Below are 15,711 nucleotides of genomic sequence, written 5' to 3'. Positions count from 1 at the left end.
TGTGGACCGAGGTAATGAAGAGGTTAAGCGTTCCTTCTTACAAAAAGTTAACTAGGTTTGATATTTCAGCTAGTTCGTTGTAACTAACAAGAAAAAGAAATTTAAGCGGTTCGGTGACATACACATTGGTGTTTAGTGCAATATAGATGATGAAAGTAGACAACCATACTTGCGGATGTTGCATCAAAGTCCTCCACGAAGGCAAACTGTGTCCCAATACTTGATCCAGGAGTTCTCGTCTTCTGGATTAGATTTAGAATTATAAGGCTACAGAGTTGAACATTGGTAGACATAAACTCAAAAATTGGGTCGGCTGTTCAACGACGTTTAAAAAATAACGATTGGTCAAACTTTATTATTATTTATTACTGAGCACTTGAAGTTGGACCATTTAGCATAGTATGAAAAACTACTTTATTTTTATGCGATTTATGCCGAGAATTTTCAAAAAAAATTTTTCAAGAAGAAACGCTTAGTAAATGGACAAAATAAATTTTACTAATATGCTGTTTGCTAAGATTAAATTGTGATAACTTATAAAAATAATAATAAATAAAACTATTATATTCAATTTTACTTACCGTCACTTGCTGTCCTTCTTTCAGAGGCAAACAATTAGGATCACCTGGTTCATCATAATCACGAATGGCTCTCGCCTGCACAGCATTAATGATTTCTGTAAGAAAAAAACATTTAAATTACATTTTTAAATAAATGGAAACATTAAAAAAATATGCGTCGGAGAATAATTATATGAAAGAAATATCTCTACAGTAAGACCTGCATAAAAAAGTAAAAGAAAAAAATATCTTACATATTCGGAAACTGCCATGCAATTAATTAGGTGATTAAATACAAAGAATTAAATTCCCAAATAGTTATTAAAGAATATTATATTTTCTCTAATCGTATATAAATTGGTCATGTGCCTGATATCCCAAAAATCACTAGTGCTTTGAAAATCAATACGGAAGGAGATAGAAACGAATCGTTCAATACAGTTTGCTTCGGAAACCAGATAACTTATTTTGACTAAGTTTTAAAATTAGTTGCAGTGTTTGAGAATAGATGGTACTGCTAACCGAGAAAAATAGTAAAGAATGTTTACAAAATAATCATCATTTACATTAATTGCCACCAGACTACAAAATAAAAGGAAGCTGTGGAAATATTTCGGTTGGAATGATCCAACAAATATCAGAAATTGTTTTACAATTTTTCCAGACAGTATCGCTATCTGTTGACGAACTTAATAACCAATTTTGAAATTTGGTGAAGAACTTCGGCTTCCTTAGCAGAACGCAGCACAAAATGTATTTAAATTTTCTTGCGTTTTCCTTTAATTTCTTTTTCAAATAATCAGTCATTTTGGTAGTATTCGATAACTGATCATAGAGCTTAAATATTTAAATGTAGTTTTCATTGCAAGTGGAATTTTTTATTGCGTTTATGGTGCTTGATTCATTAAATGATAAGGATATTTTATTAAAACCGGAGTTTATCCCACAAATGTATAAGAAAAAATTAAAAACACACTACAAATTATATAAAAAGAAAATCGATTTTTACTATCAGTGTTTTTCGAAGATTTAAGTAAAATAATAAAAAAAGGTTATATCTTAAGTGCCTTACTTATGACACATAACTAGAATTTTAAACTATATGTACCATCTTGTCGTAAGGAATTATCTAGGCCTAAAAGCGAACAAATAGCTAAAATATTTTAAAAATTATTAAACTTTTTTTAAAAATCGCCAATTTGGCGAGATTTTTCTCCTACACGAAAATTATCAAAACCAATGAATAATTCGCAATTTTTGAAATTTTTTATAAGCCCGGATAACGGATAACGCAGCGTTGGAGTAACTTTTAAAATATTAAAAGAAAAGAAGGAAAAAAGGATCACTAACACTTTCAATTTTCACAATATTGTGGTTTTTACGCCATTTTCAAAATTAGCATAGAGGGCGATGATAAAGATAGTCTAAACTTGACCTAACAGTCGTGAATAACTGTTGCTAACTTACCATCACTTCAATTTCATTAATGAATACAGATTCTCAATGATATCTGATACATTCCTTAAAAACAGCATCATCGCTGATTACATAACTGTCAGATAGGCATCACTCGAGAATCCTAAGCAGCGTAAAAAGACACTCTAATCTCCCTAATTGAAAACGGCCATTGTTCTGAGTAAAATCAGCAATAAAAAGGCATCGAGAACTTTCGACTTATTTCGTTCTTTTCAGAAATAGAATACTCCCCTGACACCGAAGTATCAAGTCAGCCGGATCGATAGGAAGTTTCTTTAATTCTTAAAGTAAGGCGCATTTTTTTTAAAACTCTTGTTCCAATCTCACGAAATAAAAATGAAGCTTCTAGAATTTCAAAGGGTTTACGAAAGAAAATGGAATGCTTATACCGGAAGAAGGTTACGTGGAAAATTGGAAATTTTAAATGAATAGCACGTATTGTTGTACCCACGCTTATTTGAAAACGATATTGAGATGAAGATTAAAATAAAAAAAAGCAAATTATTCTGTAAAATTCGTGCATACGGATATGTGTATAAACGTAAGGCAACATTCTCGAATAAATGAAAAATTTTAAAAAAACTTTGAACATTTTTGCTTTGTTTTTCATCCCAAAAATTATTGCTTTGTTCTTATATATTTAATCTCTTAAGTTCAGATTTAGTCGTTACACTTTTATAATAGTTACAGTCAGGGCCTAATTATCGCTTAGGCCCAATAGGCATGGGCCTAATTCTGAGGGGCCTCAAACATTATTTTTTTTTGGTCGTATGCCTGTTTAGGCAGTGGCGCCATCTATGGCCAGGAATTCGACTTCTGCCACGCCATTCACACAACCACAAGCCGCTTATAGGGCGGGTCACATTCACACACAAAGGAGAAAGGACACAGAACACACAGAGAGAGAAAGAAACATCCATGTCTTGCCCGGGATTCGAACCCAGGACCTTTCTGATGCAAGGACAGTTCCCTGCCCCCTACACAAGCCGATCGGCCTCAAACATTATAAAAATCTCCAATGAAAGGTGGACTAGCTTTGTGTTGGTTTAAGAACTAAATAAAAAAAAATTACACTTTACAATAAAAAATAATTCAGCTAATCAGTGACTTTTAGCAAAAATCACTGATTTCAATTGTTTGTGGTCACCAAACTATCTTCATTTTGATATAACATTGTTTCGTTGTTTTATATTTTGCTTTAATTTATAGATACAAAAAAGAACGTTTCTCTTAAATCATGCAGTTCAATAGATTCTTTTTCATTATTAGGACTACTCTTCAGTAATTTAATTTCAAAATATTTTGTAAGGGGCCTAGAAAATTTGGTTGATTGATTGATTGAATGCAGGGTTTAGTGGCACAAGGTTCAAATGAGGACATGCTGCGCCAAACAGTATGGTGAAGCGGAAAATTTGGAGGGCCTTGGGCCTGAATTTTTCTTGATCGGTCTCTGGCTATAGTATCATAATTATTTTGCACAAAACAGCGAAAATATAATTTAATTTCTCATAAATAACTAATAGTACAATTACTTTACAAACAGGGTGTCCCAAGACTATTGGGACAAACTTTAAGGGGAGGTACGGGACATCACAAGAATTCAGAGTTGCATAAGCAACCCCATGGTCGGAAACGTGATTGGAAAGTAGTATGTCAAATACAAGAAACAAAAAGACACAAGACTGGGACCATCTGAGATATTTATGGGTCAAAGATATTACACGTGCTTTACTAGACAGATGTTCAAAACAGAACTAGACAGATGATGTTACTTTAAGATGTTCAAAGTTTGAACCACTGCAAGCGATGCATGCGTTACATCATCGGGTCATGGATTGGCGAACTAGCTCAAATACACATGGATTTTGTTGGATATACACAGCAGCACAGACGACTCTTGCAATCAAATCCATTTCGGAATCCACAAACGTTGCGTACTCAGCACTTTTCAGTGCACCCCAAAGAAATAAATTCATGCTGCTTAAAGCAGGAAAACTTAAATCAGGAGAACAGAGAACCAAGGAACCACGTTTCAAAATTTCTTCCGGTCCACCTCGTTCCAAAATTCGGCCCAATCCATCTTGTGAACATCACCACCTACCGACGAACAAAGACGTTTTCGACCAGGGGTTGCTATGCAAATCTGAATCTTTGTGATGTCCCCTACCTTCCCTGAAATTTTGTCCCAATAATCCAGGGACACCACGCATAATTATACTTTACAACTCAAAGTTTTTCTCATATGCTCTATCAAAGCTTGGTTTAATTTATTTAAGAAAATAATAAAAGTTTAAAATTAAAAATAAGAAAACAATTCTCTATTATCATGAAATTTATGATTAATATAGACAACTAGATATAATAAACGTTATCAAATCAAACCAAATAAGGTATCTTAGTAACTGTTTTTGATCAGAAGATTATAATTCCACTAATGTTCTTTCACCAGGCAGCACTAGAAAGCGGAGAAATGGACTAGGAAACGGCAGTTGCCAGGGGTCTGTTTAGAAGAAATTTGGGTCCGTTACTAATTTTCCTGTTTACTTTCCTAAGAAATAATAGTGTAAGCAGGGGTCTGTTTAGAAGAAATTTGGGTCCGTTAACAGACCCTTCACAAAATATCTTTTCTTAAAAACGGACCCTTCACAAAATGATTTTTCTTTTAACCGGACCCTTCACAAATTTGTTAATTTTCATTATTGTTTTGTTAATCGAATAAAAACTTCCCAGGGGCGAAAACAAGAAAGACAGATGTAAACGAATTAAGTTTTGTCTTCGGCAGATGCTTCTTCCTTTATTCGTCTGAAATGAATATTCTGCGTTCAGCAGTATAGACTAAATACCAAATATTTGTATGCTGCATGTCTAATTTTAAAGCAGCAATTGATGTTTATTTTTGAAAATTAAATTTTTTTAATTATAATTTTACAGTGCCGAGCATAATCTTGTATCTATTTACAATTTAAAAACTCCTTGAAAAAGTTTTTTGCAATTACCGGACCCTATTTGCACAAATTCATAAAAGCAGGATCCTGGTTGAAAGAATATGACTTATTTTATACGCTTATTTTATATTCACAAATTACGAATAATTTTTTCATAATTTTACAAAAACCGGGCCTTTCACAAAATGTCTGGACAGACCCCTGGTTGCTATTTGGTGGTTTGAATATATCTATTTTAATTACGCGGACCAAAATCAAAAGCCTTATCTCATCTCAAGTTTTATTCTCCTTAAAATTTTATTTAATTACAAAAATATTTTCACAAAATTAGTTCTAAAACTTTCTTAATATAAAAAGTTTAACAAATCACCTTTGATTTAAAATGAGGAGGAAAAAAAGAAGAAGAAAAAAAAACATTTGAGAGCATGCATACTAAGACGTACATGAAATGGAAATAAGTTATTATAATACAAGTTATTATAAGTTATAATAATGGAAATAAGTTATTATATACAATAAATTATTATTTAATAAGAACAGTTTGCCAGCTGTTGTTATTAAACAATAATTTATTATTTAATAACTAAAAAAACTACTTTTAGAACAGAAAATTAAAAAACAACTTTTAGAACATATTTACATAAGGAAAAATGAAAATTTCTATACTTTAAAAGTAGGAGGGAAGCATTATTTTGTTTTGCTATCGATTAATAAAAACTTTACCACGATGATTAATAGGCAGAAAATAATATCGATGTTCAACACAAGCTTTCTGTTTGGATGAAAATAAATTATCGTCTTTATGTTTTAAGTAAATTCTGAAATCAATTTTTAATTAAAAAAAAATTATATTTTAAAAGCATATTTATGGATATTTTCTTTTAATGTCTGGTAGCCTGTCTAGGGCATTAAATTTTTCAAAGCCATTTTCGAAATAGATAAGGTTAAAAGAACATGTGTCGGTTCATGTAATAGTTTTGGCTGTTTTTAAAAGGATGTGACAGAAAAAAATATCAAAGCAGGATAATGAATGCATATTTATAAAATATATATAACTAATGATAAAATCCTTAAATTTTCGATCCTCCAGTTATAGTTATCCAGTTATAGTAAGCAACATACTCAGATTCAGCAGAACGTCAAATGAACTAAGATCTAGCGCATGCGCATAAGAAGTAAAGTGACAGTCAAGAGAGACGTCACCTGTGAACAGGTTGTTGGACAACTTTACACGCAATGTTTTGGTAAGCTGCTTCCCGCCAACCGCCATTTTATTCTTTCTTTCTATGTCAAAATGTGTTAGCAGATTTAAATGTATTCTCAAAGAAATATCTTAATAGTACAGTACTGTTTATCAACAGTGTAAAAATAAAGAACAAATCAACGATAAAAAATCTTCTTCATCGTCTTTGTATTGCCAGTATTGGTTAGGAGAAGAGAAGGGTGCTAACCTGTTTCAAGAACCTGCGAGGTTGTGGCCCTAAATGTTGCTTTTCCTTTACACACAGGAACCACACCTAACTTTGGGGGACTGGTTTACATAATATCGATGGAAGCTAGACTTCTTTCCCTATATATATATACTTTGTTCAAGTCCTATATATATATACTTTGTTCAAGTCGCCATTGGGAATCAAGGCCCTATTCTTCACAATGACAGTTCAATGCCTTAAGATATCGCAACCTATTAAGTACTTAATGTAACGAAACTCAAATGGTGTAAACTAAATAGGGCAGATAAAAAAAAGGAACCATGGAGTAACTCGGAGTCGTGGAACCCGTGTTTCTCTGAAGAGGATTAACTTCTGAAAAATTCACGTCCCGCAGTGGACTGATCGATAAGACACGGTTTCCAGCAGATCACCGAAGTCAAGCATCACTAACAGCTCTCAGTAAGTGGGTGGGTGACCACTTGGATCAGTCTGCGTAGGGACCGAGGGTGTGCGGCATTGGTCCTCGTTGAACTGTGCTACCGTAAAGTGCTCGACTTCGCGAGCAGGTCGTCGGGCTACCGAAGCGGGGGTGCCATCCCCTCCGCAGAGGATCAAAATTGTGATGGCATGTCTTCGGATCATCCTCAGGAATGTTTCCCAGACTGTCGCCAATAGCCCTTTGTGCAGCTCTAGTGCGACGTAAATTAACAACAACAACAACAACTGAACAATTCACAACGGCAAATACTAAAGTTAATTATGTAACTATTTTTCTTTCTTTTTTTCGTTGATAGCTATCCTTCTCATTGGCTTTGCATTACATTTTAAAAACCTGCTTTAAAATCCTTAGAGCTTAAAACAAATACAGTACAAAACCCGTTATCCGGAAATCAGAAAACCGGAAAACCAAAAAACCGGAGCGAAATTCGATAAATTTTCCCGCGATTTTTTTTAAAAAGATGTTTTTTTCTTCATAAGATTTTAGGATTTTTCTTTCTTTTTTGAAGGATGTTTACCTTACCATCAGTTTAGAAATAATCATTAGTGTATTACTTCATCGTTTTTTCTTCTTTTTAAGATAATTTCCAAATATATATTTCTTTTTTTAGTTGGGTTTAACGATAAAAAAACGGCTTCTTGTAGCGATTCAGAAAACCGGAAAAATCAGTTATCCGGAATAGCGATGGTCCCGATCGTTCCGGATAATCGGTTCCCTACTGTAGTTCCAAATTTATATTACTAATTTTGGTACTATTTGGTTAGCCCGGCACACGGAAATTTAACTATACTTAATTTTTTTTAATTTTAAATAAAATGAAAAATGAAAAAAAAAATGTTGGTGCAATGGCTACATTTCCTGGCGACTTTTCGCTGGCGTCCGAAAACCAAAAGGTACCTTAATTTTTTATTACTTTGTGCGGGAACACTAAATTATTCTTTTTTTTTTTTTGGTCTAATATGTTCTTAGATGTTATTTTAAATATACTTTTAAAACAATATCATGAGTAAATATAAAAAATATTTATAAAAAAAATTCGCGATCGCAACGCTCGAGTACGCCGTCTAGCGGGAGACTGTAAATATCAGACATTAATTTATCACGTTTTCATTTAGTTCCATCAAAGTCATTGACTGAATCAGACGCCATTTTTTAGCAGCAAATAAGAAACAAAATTTCCCTAAGGAAAAGGCCGAAGAACTTGAAAAAAATCTCCAGAATATTAGTAAATCTTTCAGGAACAGAACACGCCAAACATTTGAAGAAAAATTCCTCAATAATTTTTAATTTCTATTATCAACAAACTTGCAACTGATGACTTCCGATTTCGGATACTGTTACAGATGTGTGTATTAAGGTAAAATGCATTTCTTCTGTCTTCAATTCATTACGAATTAAAGTGAAGTCAACATTGCTTTCGTCATTCCAGTGAATAAATATGAATTCAGAACATACAGAATTGTAATAGTTATAGCATATTCTTCTTCGTTATAGAATAGTATATATTTCTGTATCCATATAATTCGGAAAACAACAATAAAAAATTATCCAAGTTACTTGAAATAGTGCCATTTGTGCTGATTCTTAATTAATTTAAATCGTTTTCTTGGTAAGTTTTTTTTAATTTTGAAAGAATAAGTTCAACTAGAATTCAGCTATTCTGTTTTTAGCTACATATTCAAATTCATATCAATTATAAAATTTTGCTGTGTAGTATGTTATCTAAAAGTAATGAAGGTATAAACTATGTATCTATTATTTGAGAATAAAGTTTTCAAACAAGGAACTTATCATTTTGGAATTCTCCGGGAATCATAAATCAGGTAAGTGCAATGATTTTTACAATAAAAAATTTGCTTGTAAATATTTTTTTTTCATTTGATGATGGTTCTCTACAGAATGGTTTTTTACGTCTGATTAAGAACTATAAGAATAATAAAAAAAGAAACAATATGAAAGTTTTTATTTCAATGTAAAGAATTCTTAAAATCTTTTTTTTATCCTAAGAATTCTTTATTTTCCGTTTTTTAGTTTATAATTTTTTGATAAAAATTGTTCTCAAAATACTTTTTTTGAAAAATTAAATGGTATAACATTATGTGTTTATGTATACTTCTTGTATATTCCAATGTTTGAAGTAATATGATTCAGAAAAGTATGGAATAAAAATTCGGTACTTACGTATTAACGCCACCGCCGCTACAGATTTGGCGGTTTTTAAGTGCCGCCAATCTACACTTAAAATTTTTGCGACAATTCATAAAATAAAACACTTTATTTAAAATCAAAATAGTTAATCGGATTTCGGTGGAAAATGAGCCGATATAGAGTTTAGCATAGATTCAAAACAATCATATCGCCATATGAACTCTGATAAATAAGATTCCAAATGAAATAACATTTCCAAAACGTACGTTTACCAAGATAAAGTTTTATGTTGTGGGAATTGGTACATTTTCGTTTTTTCGGTAAAATATTTCCCTCCTGAAAAAATAAAATTGCATCTTGTTTTGTTTTTGGCAAATCCCAAAGACGAATATTCGTAGCACTAAAAATGGCGACAAAAAAGAATTTTTTTTTTGTTTTTGTTTCGTCAGCATTCTTTATTTTACGTTTCTTAGTTTCTAAATAATGATTTTTATTGAAACTTGAAATTTTTTGATAAAAATTGTTGTCAAAAAACTTTGTTTACAAAATTAAATTTCATAAAATTATGAGGCTTATGTATACTTTTTGTTCATTTTAATTTTTGAAGTAATATGATTCTTAAAACTATAGAATGTAAAGTTTAAATGGGCCTTTCATGTTATATCATTAAATTTAGTAATACTATTTCTCGGGAAATTAGGTTTTAACTCTTATAAGAAATATACATATTTTTTTCTGTTAATGTACAAATATTTTTCCGATGCGTTTTGGATATTCCTTCTCTAATAAAAAGAGATACCATTTAGTTTTCGTTTGCAGAAGAAAGAATATCAAGCATTTTTCTTTTTTAAATTTAATTAGCCACAATAAAGAAGGAACGTTGCAATGCTACACGCTACGTTAACGACGTCTCCAGAGTAACTGAATGACGGTTCATATAGAAATCGCAGGTAAGCGGCTCACACAACAACGCCCCCTATAGTTCGTTGCGATCGCGAATAGCTACAACTTACTATTAAAAAATTATTTCTGACTAAAAACGAAACACATTTTGGTTGGCATTGTTCATAAATATCAGGAACATTATTTCCCATTTAAGAGGTGAAGTAAGAAAATATAAAAGATAATATTTTGAGGTATTTCTGTCATGTTAATTACCCAATAAATTTATTCCATTTTAGAACGGCCTTTTCAGGAATAGAATAATGAGAAATGGAAGATATGGAATTTAAAAATAAAAGGGAGAAAAGGGAAATAATGCATTTTTAGGGAATCTTCTTTCACTTCTCATAAACTACATTCTCTGATGACTAAAAAGAACCAAGAGAAAGGGAAAATGCAAAGAAAAAAATTCCCCTGCCAGCAAACGCAGCAGAATCTTTATGAAAAAGAAAGGAATATGGTTCGAATCCGACTTCCTTATTGGAGTGAAACTTTAAAGAGGATTCGTCAAGCATTAGCATTTAGGAATAGGGATTTCTTATTGAAAAGAAGGGATTAAATTGGACGACTTTCTCGATATTTTGAGAGATATCGCCGTCATTTATGCAAGATTCATTAAATCTAAAAGCCTTCCTATGTGCATATTTGATACAGAGAATTGCTTTTTTCCCTGGAAAATTTTGGACTATAGTGATATGCGCATGCGCCATTTTTTGAGGAATCATTAGATGAAATGCGAAAAAGTTTTCGCCATTTTTTAATATAGAAGAATGTTGAAGAGTGTTTCAAACAGCGAATCGCTAGGAATAAATTTAATATTTATATTTCCGTAAACAAAATCGAATATTTTGGTTTAAGAAATATTAATCTTTCAATAAAAATTGTTATAACGATTAAAGCTGCATTTTTTAATGTTTAATCTTATCATTGATTATTAATTTTATTTTTGAGATAAAGAACAAAAAAATAAAATTAATAATAAGCATAATCATACATAAATGTTTAAAAAGCCTTTCTTTTCCTTTTCAAATTTAATTTAGACGTAGTTCAGCAACTTAGAAATAGACCTAGCAATTAATGAGTTTGCGAACTATACATTACAAATTTAAATTTTATATTTCTATCTTAATGTTTGTGATTATATTCATTTAGAAGTACTAAATATGCAAACTTTAATAAATTACAAATTAATAAAAAAAACTTCTATGTTTCAATCTTATTGATTGTGATTATATTCATTTATAAGTACTGAATTTGTGATCTTTGATAATAAATTAATAATCAATATGTATTATGTTTCAGTCAATATTTGTTTCAATCAATATATTTCAATCAATATGCAATATGTTTCAATCAATATGTTTCAATATTGCGATTATATGATACAACATATTACGTCATAAGATGTCTTTTTTTAAAACCAATAACATTATTTTTCACAAACGCTTTAACGAATCCATTATTTAGTCGTAGTTAACATCTAAATATATCTATAAAATTATTTGAAAAAATTGCATTACCTTCAAAACCATTCATAGAAATGATTTTAAGTAATTCTGAAATTTAAATCTGGTCTTGTTGAAAAATGATTGAAATTTAAAAAAAAAAATCTGATCCAAGTTTAATAATATTAATATTTTATTCCATTAGATGCAAAATTCAATAATGAATAATCCTTTAAAATCAAACGAAGTATTTCAGATGAGGATTTAAAAAAAGAAAAAAAAAAAAAGCGATTAAAGCTTTTTTTTCTCGAAAGATTTTTATTAGTAACAAGATTACAAAATTCTAATCGGAGGAAAAAAGTATTTTATCTTTTCCAAACATTAGGATAGATTGCTCAAATACTTCATTTTTAAATCACTACATTTTCATGCAGAATCATTTAGTTTATATATTGAATAATAAACTTAAAAGTGTTTCATTAAAATAGTTATTTAATATCATTTAAACCTTGAGCGTTTTTTCAACAATTTATTTTTTATTTAGCTGAAATTAATAAAAATAATAGGTTTCTTTAATATTACCAAGGAATCCATAAATTATTGTCACCAATGTAAAATAAAACTTTAGTAAATCTAATAATTTCAAATTTTTTATTAATATTACAGTTTAATTAACATATTATTAACACTACATAAACATTATTACACATGCATGTTACATATACATGTCTTAGAAGAGGTATTACATATAAATGCCTTATATAATACCTAAGCATTTTTTAAAGCGCCTTTCTATATTCATATATTTCAATAAAACTAAGCATGTTAACGGTGTTATGAACTATACTTAAAATATATGAATTCATATCTATTCATACTTATTACTGAATTCATATTTATTTTCTACACAGAAAATGATCCCCAGAATTTTGCAAAATTTAAAAAAAAAAAAATTTGATAGAATGAGCTTAAGTTGAGCGCAAAAATGAGTAATTAAATTTTGCGCAACTTACAGATAATTGGTAAAATAAACTTCCAAATTACTCGATTAAAAAATTCATTCGCTTCAAAAATACTCAAATTGGAAATAACAGTTGACATGCTTCAAGTGTTGAAAATAAAACAAAAAACAAGCTCCTATTTTTAAGATTTGCTAGACATGAAAGAGAAAAAACAAAAGTGATTTGAAGTGAGTAAATTCAACAATATTTCACATCACTTTTGTTTCTTTCCATTCACGATTGGCAAGTCTTGAAAATAGGAGCCTGTTTTTGAGCGCTTGAAACATGTTGACTGTTATTTCCTATTTGTGTATTTTTGAAGCGGATGAAGGTTTAAACCAAATATTATCTTACAGCTTAAATTTCCAGCGATTATTTATTTGAAGGTTTCAAATTTTGCAGCACAGTCGGAAAAAAAGTAAAATGATGTTCCAAATGTTGATGTTGCATGAATGATTATAATGATTTATACAGATAAAAGTAATAAAAACATCTTTTTCCCATTCTTCATGAAACACCATTATTATAAAAAATGATGTTTTTTCTATAAATAAGAACATTCGACACATCAAGGTTCTTAGTGGTGTATTTAAGGAGCATGACGTAAATTGTTTTATAAATATGTCGTTTTTGATATTTTTAAATTGCATATAGATCTTATGATTGCCTAAATGAAATAGTCAGTGACGCAAGTCCTAAAAATAAGAAGTTTTAATGACACACATATTCATTTTTGTAATAAAATAACGAAACAGGAAACGGAAGAGACGCACAATTAACGCGGTGGTTCCTCGAATAAATTTTTAACTATTTTGAAAGCTACCATCAAAAAGATGAAGAAAAAAAATATTGAAGTGAAATAATTAACGCGCATAAATTCATAAGCAAGTACAGAAATGGTTTATGTTCTGAATTTGTTTTTCAAAAAATTTAAAAGGTTGTATTTATAATGGCTATTTTATCGTTTTAGGTTTATCAAATGAACCAACAAAAAAAGCGCTGGTCTAATTTTTAGTGTGAAATTAGATGCCAATTAAAAACAATCTTTTATAACTTCAAAATCTTAGTGAAATTATTTTATTTTACTTATGAAAATTCATTTATTTTTGGCACATTCATTTTCCCTTTCAATTAATTTATTAATTATTTATTTTAAAAATTTGATTGAAAAAATTGATAAAAATTTGGTTTATTATTTTAGTTATCAGAAATTTATTTTAACCAGTGAAGTTAAACTTAAGACTGCACGACACTATTTGATGCAATTGAATTTTCATTTGTAAAAATTGATTTATAGTCTTACTTGATAAGCAAGTGACAGGTGCTCGGTCAAGTTTTTCGGAAGGAACGGTTTGTCAGTATTGCCATCTGTTGACGAACTTGGTAGATATTTTTAAAATTTGACGAAAATAAAAACTTAAGTTACCTAAACAAAACGCAGTCTATTTTCTTCCGTTTACCTAATTGATTTTTCAAATCAATGGTCATTTTCGAGTATTTCCTATGCTTTAAAATATGCCATAAAAAACTAGATAATTAGATATCTCTATCTCTATGTCACTAAGAAATAGCTTTTCTTCACAGCTAAATGACCACGATATTTTTTTTAAACTAAAATATTAATTTATGATTCGAAATAACTTACATTTTGTCAAGAGTTCTAAAATTTAGAGTAAGGAGTAACACTTAGTATACCGAATTCGGCAGGTGTAAATAAATAAATAAATGAATAACTAAAGAGCGATTGAAGGCAATCTAGAGTGAAAAATATCCTTCATTGATATAACATATAAAAAACGACTTGTAAACATTATCAAATTCTTTTAACAAACATTCAACTTAAGTGAGGAAAAATATGGTAAAAAAAAAGGTTAAGTCAGTTTTTATTTAACTCTTTTGGCTTTTATATCAGTTTATTTAAAACTTTAAAAAATATAAAGATACAACATGTGGTTAAATGGATGTTTAAAGGAATGCCAAACAAAATGTTAGTTAATAGTATAACAAATAGTTAAAAACAAAGTTTTAAATAAAAAAAAATCATTAAAAAATGAGTAAAGATGGACGCAAACGCTGGTAAAATAACTTTTAGCTAACTGAACTATTTTATTTGAAATAAACAAATACGAGGAGCATTTTATCATCTAGAAATATTAAATAAGATTATATAAACAGAAATAAATGAAAATTATTATAATTCTTTTTTTTTCCCTATAATAATACTCCAAGTATTTGAAATCATATTTTACTCTTGAATTTTGTTCCCAGAACCAAATTGTATATAATTTATGGAAACACACTTTGCCATAAATATGTGATGGCTAAAGATAATAGAATTCTTTCTACTAGTTTAGTACAGTTCAATAAATGCATATTATTTATATTGTTGTTAAAACCTAGTAATTTTATAAACCTAAACACGCATATTTCTTTGAAGAAAAATCAGATCGAAAACGATACGGCAAATAAACCGCGCCCTCTCCATATTCGAAGCCCACCAACCATTTTGTTTAATTTTTTTTTCTTTTCTAGTCTGCATCGCAATGATGTTTGTTGGTTTAATGACAGAGTCGAGAATGTAGCAAATTCAACATTTTTATTTTTATTTTTCTTAGCCTGCCCCTTGAAATAGTTTTAAAAGTGTTGCAAAGAGTGGGTTTTGTTACGAGGCGACTTGACAACACATGTGATGTGTGGGCCATAGATGTCAATTTTGATAAAGACTGGAATTTTGGTAGAATTACTTAATTCATCAAAACTAGTAAACATGTTAGTATTTATCGAAATTTTGAGGAGATTTTATATGAATGTGATGCGTTTTTTAGTTTCCAAACTAGCTTTACCTATATTTTTATTTTCTTCTGAAATTAAAAGTATTCAGATATTGCCCAGTGCTGATTTAATATCGTTTCGTTAGTGATTCGGGCATAGAAAATGAATTCTTATGGTTTAATTGTCATAGATTTCTTTCCTCATTTATCCAAAATATAAATTTTTATTTGTTTGAAATATTTTTAAAGTAACTAAATAAATAAAATAAAATTTTTCCAGTGTTTCCAGCATTAGAAATTAATTCCTTGGATGTAAAAATTAATTAATTCAAAAAAATAAAAAGTTCCAAATCTTGAATTTAAAAAAAATCAAACTACTTTATAGTGCAAATATAATTCCGATAATCTTAACAGATTATTTTAGTACTTATTAGACTGCTTTTTATAATTAAAAAAATTCAAAATATATTTTTGCTAGTAATTAAAACGTC

General features: G+C 29.6%; 1 protein-coding gene across 3 annotated transcripts in view; it reads right to left on the bottom strand.

Moving 5' to 3' along the window:
* LOC107451127 (caskin-2) overlaps positions 1-15,711 on the bottom strand; it is a 338,548-nt gene that overhangs the window by 116,193 nt on the left and 206,644 nt on the right. For all 3 annotated transcript variants that reach the window (XM_016067122.3, XM_071186766.1, XM_071186767.1), the window contains one exon: positions 582-676. In XM_016067122.3, the coding sequence (XP_015922608.1) occupies positions 582-676 (95 nt within the window). The remainder of the gene's footprint in view (positions 1-581; positions 677-15,711) is intronic.

This window comes from Parasteatoda tepidariorum, chromosome 10 (assembly GCF_043381705.1).
Source record: "Parasteatoda tepidariorum isolate YZ-2023 chromosome 10, CAS_Ptep_4.0, whole genome shotgun sequence".
In the NCBI taxonomy this organism is placed as follows: Eukaryota; Metazoa; Arthropoda; class Arachnida; order Araneae; family Theridiidae; genus Parasteatoda; species Parasteatoda tepidariorum.
The sequence above is the reverse complement of the archived record's forward strand: the minus strand, read 5'-3'. Positions and strand labels throughout refer to the sequence as shown.